At 37.7% G+C, this 12474-nt stretch overlaps 1 protein-coding gene across 1 annotated transcript; it reads right to left on the bottom strand.

Annotated features, from left to right (window-relative positions):
* Window positions 1-7775: 7775 nt before the first annotated feature.
* On the bottom strand, window positions 7776-8698 carry LOC127787577 (uncharacterized). The gene is made up of 2 exons (XM_052315639.1): window positions 8337-8698; window positions 7776-8244 (listed from the first exon to the last, which is right to left on the bottom strand). The coding sequence occupies exons 1-2, from the start codon at window positions 8696-8698 to the stop codon at window positions 7776-7778; spliced, it is 831 nt and encodes a 276-aa protein (XP_052171599.1).
* Window positions 8699-12474: the final 3776 nt, after the last annotated feature.

Genomic DNA, 12474 nt, shown 5'->3' with positions numbered 1-12474 from the left:
TCGGGCTTTGTCGGGGCGTCACTCCCGACGTTGGGCAACACAGCCGACATCGGGCACCGCCACTGTCTTCTACGAGGAAGACGATGGGTTCCGCCCTAAACCCTATCGGGACAAGGCCCGATAGGGCTCGTCTTCGAGCCCTATCGGGCCATATCGTCAAGCAGAGCCCGATAGGGCTTGGAGAAATGGCCTGATAGGGATCTCTTCGAGCCCTATCGGGCCTAATCGGGCAAAATGGCCCGATAAGGCTTGGAGATATGGCCCGATAAGGCTCTGATATGGCCTGATCGGGCCATATCCGAGCCGAGCCGCCCGATAGGGCTCAGATATGGCCCGATAGGGCCATATATGTCAAAAATTTAATATTCAGAAGAAAATTAAAAAAAAAAAATTTATTAATTGGATAAAATACAGATAACTTGTAATAATATTCATACAAGTACAAATAACTTGTAAGAATTATACAAATACAGAAGAAAAATAGGAAAAAAATAATAATTTAAAATACATGTTAGAATACAAAAATAAATAAATACAAATAGAAGTTTGAATACAAAAGAAAAAGTGTCATACAAATATAGGAAAATAACGGGAAAAAAAATCTAATTCCAAGTTTTAATTTCTTTGTCTTGTCATACAAATATTTGAATTTATTTTGCTAATTCCAAAAAAGGATCTCCACAAATAATTAATAAAACTAACGGCATCAATGATTGGTTTACATATGTTTTGGTTGGTTTACGTATGTTTTAGTTTATTATTATTTTTTCTTATATTAGTTTTAGCTTTTTTCAGATTCTTTATTTGATTATTTGTTAATTTATTTTAATTTTTTATTTTTTTTCCTTTTCCTGCAGATGGCTTATCAACAGACTAGAGAATTTACTTATGTTTACACTCACCGAGTAATACCACAGGGAACGCGACTCACTACTCATTGTGGGATCAAGCATCTCGTGGCAGTTCGTGAGGCTCTCAACCAGTATGCATTGTTGGATAGATTCGTGCAGGGCCCATTAAGTCACTTCTTGCAGATGCCTCTATCACAAATGATGACTGCACTACAACTACTACTTCAAGTTCTGGTTAGGGAGGTAACACTTTTTGGTGCCCGCCACGATGAAATGTGGTTTGAGATTGGCGGTGCACCATACAGGTATGGGAGGTAGGAGTTCATCCTTATTAGTGGACTTCGGTTTGGCCTCATTGATAAAGAAAGCATTAAAGCAGGACCATGTGAGGCAAATAGTTTACGGGCACGCCTATTTCCATGAGAGCGATTTGTGTCTGGGCACAACATAAAACTACAACTTACAAGAAATGACTTGGAACCAGAGGATGTCCTGAAACTAATTTACATCGTTATGATCAATATACTATTGTTGGGCCATGATGAGCGCACATATGTTGAGGATTTCATGTGGACTTTGATCGAGGATTTACATGCATTTGAGGCGTTCCCTTGGGGGACGTACATCTATAGTCAGAGTCTACATTATATTCGTTTGGCCACAAAGAAGGAGAAGCTGACTAGTGAGGTTGGGAAGAAAATCAACCTTTATGGTTTTGTGTGGGCATTTCAGGTACAATCACTAATAGGCCTCTTTGTATTGTATTACATTACATTATACATTGTATATAATTTGAATTTACTAACGTTTGTTTAATTTATTTTATTTTATATTTTTTTATTATAAATTTTTTTGCTCTTTTTACAGTGGTGGTTGATCAAGACATTCCCATATATTGAAAATAAATGGGCCGTCAGTGTTGGAAATGTATGCCCTAAAGACACGTTTTGTTTAATTTATGGTAATGATGTTTCTTTTAGTCAGTTTATGGCACATATATTATTTGCATTTAATTGTTGGAAAAATGTCCATGCTATTAAGTAAGTGATTCATGTGATGGGTCGTTCTTCACAGTTAGGCATGAATCATGGGTACTTAATAAGCAAGAAAATATTACTCTTGATCTTTTGATAGAACTGGGCATTCTATTATGATAAGATCATTATGCAATAGATCCTAATGGAGGATGGCTTGCCTTAGCCAGTAAACAGTCCGTTTACTCTAATTGTACAAGCGCATTTGGAATGCGTAGAGTTGACCTGTGATAGAAGCTAATGACAAAGTACTAATTATCATGGAGCTAGTCTATCACTGCTACTACGTGGACGAGTACTCTAATACTTGAGTATTAGTTGGTGGTCTAGTGAACCTAGAGCTATATTCTTAGATTCACTGTAGGTGAGGTCTATCAAAGATCAATAACCTTTTGAGTTGGGAGTATGGTTTCTAATTAGCTAAGACAGACTAATACAAGATAGTTTCTGTGATTCACCCCCTTGTGATTGTCCAAGAATAATCAAATAATCCAGGGCCCTGGGAACGTGACTTAAGAGTGTGTGCTTCTGGGTAGCTCCCAGTGATAAGCAAGTACATTCGAGTAGTCACGGATTATTGGACTAGTGATCTAAGGATGGTAGAAATCATTTAGAGAGGTGTTAGTACATTATTTCTTTCTAAATGATGGGTGTTACGCAGAGGGGTATTTTCGTCATTACACTAGTAGGTCAAAGACATGGCATATGCAAAATTATTCGTGGGGTCAGTGTTACCATATGGTGATAGTTGGAACACTTAGAATGACAAAATATAGCTACTAGGTAGCAGGGATATTTTGGTCATTTTAGTAGCCGTGAATAATTTGTCTTTTGGTCCCCGGGGTAGCTCGATATAACTCATGTATTATTTAATACATTTGGCTTGTTGGATGAATTACATTGAGAGAGAATTATTTTATTCGGAATGGTCCATAATTAATTGGGCTAGAATAAAATAATAGTTCATTAGTTTTTAATTAATTAATTGGGCTAACTCAATTAGAAAATTAATTAAATGGACTTGGCCCATTAGGGTTTGGCCCACTAGGGTTTTAACCCTAGGGTTCTTTCTTTATATTCTCTCCTTGGTTGTTTTTTCATCCAAGTCGATTTTTACTCTTCTTCACCGAAAGAGAGGCCACGAGTTCGAGTCATACTTCGGAAGATCGAAAGAGAGCCTTCAAGTTCTGATGCGAAGGAGCCGAAGGATTGCAGGACAGCCGTCGTCTCCACCACGAGAAGAAGCTCCCACCCATCCTCCGCCTATCGCTTCATTCCGTCCGGTAATCCGTAGGAAAAGTAAGTTTCCTAGATTCTAATCAATACGAGGAAAGTTTTTGTTTAAAAACGCTTTCGTTGCATGCTATGTATCCTCGCCTTGATCCTACAAGTGGTATCAGAGCCACAGTTTTGTTGGTTTGAATCTAGGAGCATGCCTAGGATTAAAATCGAAAAAAAGGGTGGTTCCTTTTACTGTTTAAATGCTGTTTTTCTGCATTTATGGATCCCTCCAAGAATGGTTTTAGATGCCTTGTAAACCTCATGAGTGGAGGTATAGGACGTTGTAATCTGTTGTGTTTATTCAAATAGATTCGATGTAAACCTCGCGGTTGGGGTATAGGCGGATGTACAACCAGTTTTTGATGGTTGATTTCATCAGTTTTATTTTTCTGTAATAATGATCATTCAAACAGAACAAGTTGCAGACAGAAAGAGGCCTGTTTTCCCTACTCGGTCAGTGCTGTTCATGATGCAGAAAGTTGCAATTTCGGTAAGTTAGATGTAGACGAAAATCAGCGTCTTTTCAGCCATCGCTTGCACAGGTTGAACGTGATGGAAGAATCGGCCAGATCTGGCTTCGGCTAAGGGCTTGAATCGACCATCACGAGAAATCAGTTTTTTGGATGTTCCATGGAACAGTGCGACGGCTGAAGCGATCGACCTAGGGTTTTCTTTTGGATGATGCAGTTTTTTGGATGTTCCATGGAACAGTGCGGTGGCTGAAGGGACCGCCGTGCCTGCGGCGGGCTTCGCCCGCCCCAACCCTATAGTTAGCAGCTAGGTGTTTTATTTGAAAACCATTCTTGGAGGTTAAATTATTTGCAATTAGATTATCTTTGTGATATGTTACATGAAAATAATTAGTAAAAGGATGGAACCACCTTAGGATTAAACAAGACCACATTTAATGTTTATTTGATGTGATGTTTAATCAATTATATGGTCACTTAGGAATAATGAATAGAAAAGCATGTAACTCGTTTATTGTGCTTTTTCAATTGTGATCATATGTGGAGTTAATTCATGAAAATGTTTTATTAAACCAAATGATGAAATTATTTTACAGGTTTACTTTTTCAAAGGATTTATCCCTTGGTACAGAAAGTAAATGTAGACTTAGATATTTCATAATAAGGTTTAAATTTGGGTTAATTAATCAAAAGAAAAAATTAACTTATGGTTTACTCTCTCAAAGTTTTTTTTATCCTTGGATTAGAGAGTGTTTCAAGTTTAGATATTTTTCTAAGTATTAATGGAATCCAAAAGAAAAATGTTTTTAATCAAAACCCTTATTTTAAAAGATTAAGTGGGAGAGGGGTTCCAACGACCCCATAGCTTCCTCCACACCTTTAATTAGAGATCGTGGATGCCCTCATGTCATTCTGAGCATGACCCCCTATAGGATGGGTATTCCATAAGGATCTAGATCTAATGGTAAAGGTATAACTAAAACCTAGGATATGTGTTGTTATCGGCCGGCCTATCGTTGGAGGTAATAATGCAAGATTATCCGTAGGGAATGTGAGATAGTGGCCGCCCTATCGACGGAATTATTCTCTAGATCATTTCCTATTCAGGAAGTTTAGTTTGTGGTGGTTATACACTTAACTTAGAGAATTATCAACCTCCCTATCGGAGCTCTGTTAGTTCTTCTAAGAGCCAAATGACATATTATTGATAATAGTTTAAGGGAAATCTATTTTCAAGACATAATATGAGCTTATGTGCAAAATATTTGTTTTATATGTGCTTTGTCTAAACGTCTTATTTTTCCATAAATTGTACAGGAATGTCTGGTGGAGGTTCTTTCAGTCCCCTTGCTATGATCCTCAAGGATTCTAAGCTGGATTGGGGTAATTATGTTGACTGGAAGAGGAAGTTGAACATAGTACTCACAGCTGAAGGGTACAAGTATGTTCTGACTGACCCCTGTCCTGTAATTGGGACAAACTCCACTGACGAGGAGCGCCAGGCAGAGGCGGAATGGAAGAATGCTGACGAGATGGCACGATGCTACATGTTGGCTTCCATGTCCGATGTGCTTCAATCGAAGCATGAGCATACGCCCACTGCTAGGTACAGGAAATGGTTGTGCAATAAAAGGCCAAAAATAAAAAATTACGAGGAATGTTTGATGAATGTAAGTGTAAATGTGACCTAGAATGTGTCATTTCTTTTTATTTATGTAATATCTATCTAAAAAATACAATTTTGTAGGCACGAGGATCGTTTACGACACTAGATCCCACCGATGTTGAGCGAAAGACTCATTTTTGGAGGTCATACAACCCTCGACACTCGGTGGGAAGAAATAGCCTATCGGGCTTTGATGATGCCCTATCGGGCTTTGTAGGCGCACGAAGCCCGATAGGCATTTTTTTTTTTTTTTTGTAGTGGTGTTTTTTTTTCTAGAATAGTTTGAAAACAAGTAAATCACTTACTTATTATTCCAAATTTTAATTTATAGAATATGCTAAGATCTCTTTGGTCCAATTTAAACAACACTTGATAGATAGAATGAGGAACACTTAATCATCCATCCATTCCACCTTAGTTCCAATGTGATGTATAGAGTTGTTTGATGTGCATTTTGTGTTTAATTAACACGAAAAACCATAGAAGAGCTCATTTTAGTGGCAATTGAACCTAAAACATAATTGACAAATGAAAAAAAAAAAAAGTGAGAAGAAATAGCCTATCGGGCTTTGATGATGCCCTATCGGGCTTTGAAAATGCCCTATCGGGCTTTATAGGTGCACGAAGCCCGATAGGCTATTTCTTTTTTTTTTTCTTTTTTTTGTATTGGTGTTTTTTCCTAGTTTCGCAATAGTTTGAAAACAAGTAAATCACTGAATTTTAGAAAATTTTGGCAGAATCTCCTTTGTTTTAAGGCCATTCAACCTACATTAGAGACTCAGTCTCTCTCTCCATCAACAAACAACCACATTTCAATCATCAATTACAAGTTTAAATTAAGGAAACCGAAAGATTACAATTGCTAAAATATTTTGAATTCAAATAATAATGTAAAACACAACATTCATTTCTGGTGGAGAATGACAAAAACTAGTTTTGATTGATGATTGATTGGGCTGTCGAACACCGATAGATTAGATGAATAATGATTTTGATTTGCAGCAAGGGTGCAACCCAAAATCGTCTCCCAACGAACCTCAAACGGATCTGTCAAAACAAGACTAAACCGGAGGGGGGGATTTGGTGAAAAACAGAAAACAAAATAAACACGAAGACAGTAAACCGAGATGCAACCAGTTGCAACCTTTCCTCCCTACCCGTTTATCATCATCCATCATATAAAGAACCTATTTATCTTTAATCCCCAGATCTAACAAAATATGCTTGACAATCGCCGAAGACTAAATCGAAACAAATATAAAAATCACAGAAGATCTTCTTGATCAATATACAAGTTTCAATTTCTTTTAGCACACAGATCTAAAACCGACATGAACAATCGCCCACTAAGTTTATGTTGTTTCTTGCAAACCAATACCCCAATCGAGCCTATTAGTCAAATCTACCCAAGCATCATGCATGCATTCACACAATCGCATAAAATACATACACACTTGAGAAGAAGCAAAGAAACAAAACCATAAGATTAAAGATGAAAATAGATATACAAAAACGTCCAAAGATTCAAACCAGATAAGGAGTATGGCATGCAACCGGTTACAAAATCCTTAGCCTTCCATCTTGACAAAAACAATGGAGAAAATGGAAAATCAGCTATTTTTCATGTGAGAAAAGAATTCTTCCCTAATGGCCTCTTAATGTGTTTAAATAGAGCTTAGGGAGGAAACCCTAGGTTATCGAAACTCCACAGCTGATTTCGAATAGGATAACGTGCGTTCTGGGCTTCGGCCCCTTCATAAAAATTGTAGATCAGGGAGAGTATATGAATTTTGGATTTTTAATCACTTGATTTGGATATCAGACGCCCAAGTTATGGCCTTTTAAAGAATCAGTGTCTGTGCAGCTTTCCTAATTTAACCCAGCTATCTGGTCCCGACTTTCAAGCGATGTTTGGAGGCCCAAACGAACTCGGATTTGAACAAACCATATTATTCCAGAAAGCCCAAGAAATCATATACAATATCTCTGAAGACATCATTCACGTTCTGGGATTATAACTTGGCCAAACATTTGAAAGAATCACAGAAGGTCAAATCTGTCAACTTCTTTGTCTCCAATCTCCTTGTTTCCCTTCTTGCCATCAAAATTCCTCTTGACCCAGGAAGCCCAAATCTGTCCAAAATAAAATAAAATAGTGTGAAGTTCAATTCCTATAAAATAAAATAAAACAAAATCAAGATGAATAAAATGACACAACTAACGTGCAAAAAGACTAAGTATGAGGGCTAAATAATATGAAAATATGCACTCTATCAATGATATCTTAGAAGAAGCCTTTTGGTGATCCTTTTTCTCTTGTGGAAGTGATTTTTGAGCATTGCTGATACATGAAGGATATGGTCAGTAATAAATCCATTCACACTGTAAATGCAAGTAAGGAATCACATTATTTTTCAAACAATCTAACAATTAACATAAGTGACGACATTATCATTCCTGAATGAGTTCATCTCTATTGATTGTTTAGATCATTGCCAAAATTATCATCACCTTGATTGCTCAATTGTATAGGGCACCGACGACGAGTGTGTCTAGTCTCTTTGCAAATGCTGCATTTTCGACTTGCTCTTGTAGTGGCCACCACAGCATCTCTTGATTCTATAGTAGTAGCGGCTGTGCTCGACTCTCCAATGGAAGAAGACCATTCATTAGGGAAAGATAGACGGTTATGCCCTTGTGCACTGCATTTTCCACATTTTTTCCTTCGACGAGCTTCCCCACTAGAAGGAATCCGACCCTCTCTTGGTCTACCTGGTTGTCTTCTTTGTACGGGTGGTTGTACAACCACCCTTCTAACATGTGTAGCAATAACCCAAGCGGACTTGTTAGAGACCGGATTGATGGGAAGTTCATATGCTTTTTTGACCCAGCTTGTAGTGTAATATGGATGACAAAACGAATTATAGTGCACCTGCATGAAACTGTCACATACGATAAACAAAGAAAGATAGAGTGTTAATATATCACATTAAACAATGAATGTAATAAGAACAATAAAGTCAAACCATGATACCTGCTAGCAGCAACTGCATGAAGACACGGTAATTGATCAAGATCCCATTTATGACAACTGAATGTTTTCGCATCAATGTTAATGATCCCATCGCCTTCCTTTGCATGTTTTACGAGGAACTTGTTTCTGTGTATTATAGGAACTACACTACATCCTCTATCTAATGTTTTGCTATGGGCAAAGTTGATATGTGCCAATGCAGCGAAGGTAATCTCAGTTACAATCTTGTCAGTAGTAGCACGTCTGTCGCTAAACCATTTTTGAAGCATATGTCTCAAAAATTCATGTGCACTCGTTATAGGCAACCGACGTGCTTTCATCATGCATTTATTGAGAGACTCGGCAATATTGGTGGTCATCATGGAATATCTTCTTCTCGGACAATATGCACGCGACCACCTTTCCATTCCTGCTTCCATTAATGTTAGATGCGCTTGAGGATGCATCAATTGAATTTCTGCCAAGTGTGTATCACACTCTACTTGGGTGTAGCTGTATGCTGCACGGTAGAATGTCTCCATCAAATCATTTCGTTGTCTACATCGTTTCTTTAGGTTTTGCTTAAGGTGGAAGAAACAAAATACATGTGGGACATGAGGGAAAACAAGGCTCATCGCATTTGCAATGCTTTGGTGTCGATCGGATACAATTACCAAATCCTCCGGCACGCTAATAGCTTCTCTCAATTTTCTTAAAAACTAAATCCATGATCTGTTAGACTCACCATCCCCAAATCCAAAAGCGATGGGATAAATCATCTCCTCTCCATCTTTGCAAGTGGCAACAAAAATCACGCCTTTATATTTACCTTGCAAATGGGTGGCATCAACAGCAACAACCGGTCTTATGTAAGATCGAAAACCCTGAAGTGAAGCTCCAAGAGAAAAAAATGAATACAAGAAACGATTATTTTCATCTGTCTTTATTGCAATGATAGTGCCAGGATTTGTTTCTTTCAACATGTGAAAATATAAGGGTAGCTGCTGAAATGACTCATCTGCATTGCCATAAGCAAGTCTCTTTGCATGTTGTAAAGACCTCCAAGCTTTAGTGTACATGATCTGTACACTATGCTGCTCAAGCAGCTCTCCCATTAGCATTCCAGGTGTATATTCACTAATTGCCACTCATTGTGAGAATAAACTCCCTATGACAATAGCCTTCACACTCCGAAAATGTGAATCGTAGATGTCCGGACTACATGTGTGACCCGGCATAAACTTCACCACATGCCAAAACGTACAACTAGGTCTGCATCTTGCACGAAGCAAAAACTTACAATTCACATCTTTGCAACCAGCCTCAAATCGAACCGTGCATGAACGTCTGATTCGATAGTTTATTTTCACATTAACACAATATTTTTCAAATGCCAAAATCAATTCTTGTTTACTTTTAAATAATGCGCCTTGGTAAAAAATATCACCCTAGTAAGGAATCAACACTTCGGGTCGGGTTGCCTCAATTGCATAATTTTCTACACCAGGAACAACCCAATTTCCATGTAAAGGGTTGTCCTCAAATTGAGAACCTGAAAATCTTACTTCTGGATAATCCGGACTGGCTCCTCCTTCACCACCACCTCCACTATCATCACCACTGTTATCATCACCATTATCATCTGTTTCATTATCACCATCATCATCTGTGTGTGAAGCATCATTTGACAAACCAGCCGTACCATATATACCAAAATCATCGTTCCGCAGTGGACTACGTGCTGATGTAAGTGGAACATCAACACCTAAATCCTGATTACCATCACTACTTGAAGGAAATTGGTATTGCGGCTCACTATGTATGTTACAAACTCCAGCATCTCTACGAATCATATCAACATAGATCACCTTATATTTACTTCCTTCGTACATAACAAACTCAACACCATAGTCATCCTTGATAGGGAGCTTAGTGGCTAGAAGACTGCATGATGGTTCCATTAAAAAATGAATGTTGATGTCGTACCTTGTTTTATCAATTCTCGTTACTGTGTAAACAATATCAGTTAATTGAGTAAAAGTCGCATTCTTATTGGCCATCATACACGTTTTATTACCCCCAATATACTTATCATCGTTCCATTCCCCGTTTCACATAATTACCAACGACACTTTAGCCATTGCTGTAAGATTCAAAGTAAGAAGTTAGACTATTTAATCCAGAGATGTCAAATTCCCCAATTCTAAAGAGAATTTATACAACATAAATACATGATTTTTTTTACTTACAAAATAACAATTTTATTATTACTATAATCTTATCTAATTATAGCTAAAATAAAGTTTATGAAAAATTTTAAAAAAAATTATAAAAATATTGGAGGATTTTAACATAATTTTTAAAAAATTATTTTATCACATTTTTGCACACATGAGAGTTTTGTCTGAGGGCTTCTTATCGGGTTTCATTGGCCAATTAAGCCTAATAAAAAGTCCTATCGGGCTTTATTGCCAACCCATCAAGTCTCGTGGGGCAGAGGCCAATGGGAAGCCTATCGGGCTTAGTTGGTCCTATCGGGCTTCATCTCCTGACAAAGCCTGATGGGGTCCCATCGGGCTTCGTATGCTATGAAGCCCGATGGAATATACGGACTATCGGGCTTCATCGCCGACGAAGCCCGATGGGACTTGTCCCATCGGGCTTCGTCGGCGATGAAGCCCAATAGGCTCACCGCCCCCGATGAAGCCCGATGGATTTCCCATCGGGCTTCATAGGGCAATGAAGCCTGATGGTAATCGGGCTTTGGGTCAAAGCCCGATGAATACGAAGCCTGATGGGGATCTCATCAGGCTTTGTACCCCCAACTAAGCCCGATGATTGTGTCTCATTTCTAAAAATTTCGATGGCTGTGTGCCTTTTTTGAAATTCTTTTTTTTCACATAGATCTGGAATGAATATCTACCAAAAATATTTTATTCACAACCACAACTATTCTACACAACTTAAATAAGCAATATCAACACAAAAAGTACTTTTGAAAAACAAAACAAATATAAATCAAAATCAATACCTTGAATGCTTCTTGGAGAGGAAAACTTCTCATGAATGTGGCTTCAATGAGGTCTCTATTGTAACGCCCAAGATTTTTAAACTGAAATATAATGTAATACTTGGGATTTTATTTTAGCTTCTAATACTTGAGCAAATATGTCGTTTCAAGGGATTATAGAAGCCTTGAGACAAAGGTTCAATTTTTGAGCCAGTGGCAAAATCGTAAATATTGAGGTTCGGGTAAAAGTGTAATTTACCTAAAAACCAGGGGTATTAGCGTAATTAGTCCTTTCTTCGGGGACTAAAATGCAATTAAAAATTGGCCTAGGGACCAAGTTGAAAAGGGTCTAAGTGCAATTACCTGAAAAGTTTGGGCCAAAGTGTAATTCTTGAAATATTTTTCCTAAGGGCATTTGGGAGATTCAAGAAAAGCCTTATAAATGATTTTAGAGATAAGGATGAAGCCTCATGATGATATTAGAGATAAGGATGAAGCCTCATGATGATATTAGAGATAAGATGAAGGCTCATGATGACTTTAGAGATAAGATAAGTATTCATGATGACTTTAGAGATAAAGATTAAGCCTCATGATGACTTTAAGGATAAGATTTGATATGATTTGGATAAGATTTGATAAGATCTTATTTGGATAAGATTTGATAAGAATGATTGCAGAATATCTTAGAAGATATAGAATGATTGGAGAATATTTTAGAAGATTTGAAATGATTGGAATATCTTGAAAGATTTAGAAAAGATTTGAAATGATTGTGACTTACTTGGTGACCAAGTTTCCAAGCCTATAAATAGGGCTCATGGCCAAGAGTTTCCTCATTCTAAGTTGGGATAAATTCGTGCTAGACGGGAGTGTTTCGAGCTTTTTGTAAAGGTGAAGCCTTCAGCATTCAAATCTCATCAAACCAAGTTAAGGTAAGTACATTATGAACTATTTGTGATGTTTAAGCATGACTATGAACTATGTTATGTGGTCCCTCATGTTATGTTATGTTCACGCAAGTTTCGGGACCGGAGCTCGGTAGCGCTACGCACGAGGGTTCTTACCCCTGCAAGTTGGTGGAACCTCTCGTGTCTCCATACGATATGTTATGTTATGTCATGACTTGTTTAAATACATATGATGGTT

Source organism: Diospyros lotus, chromosome 12 (genome assembly GCF_014633365.1).
Source record: "Diospyros lotus cultivar Yz01 chromosome 12, ASM1463336v1, whole genome shotgun sequence".
In the NCBI taxonomy this organism is placed as follows: Eukaryota; Viridiplantae; Streptophyta; class Magnoliopsida; order Ericales; family Ebenaceae; genus Diospyros; species Diospyros lotus.
Note: the sequence above shows the minus strand (reverse complement) of the source record. Positions and strands in the feature narration are given on the sequence as shown.

Coding starts and splice junctions, on each gene's coding strand:
- LOC127787577 (XM_052315639.1), bottom strand. CDS start 8,698: ATGATGACCACCAATATTGCCGAGTCTCTCAATAAATGCATGATGAAA. Junction 8,245..8,336: donor CATGCAGTTGCTGCTAGCAG/GTATCATGGTTT, acceptor CGTATGTGACAG/TTTCATGCAGGTGCACTATA.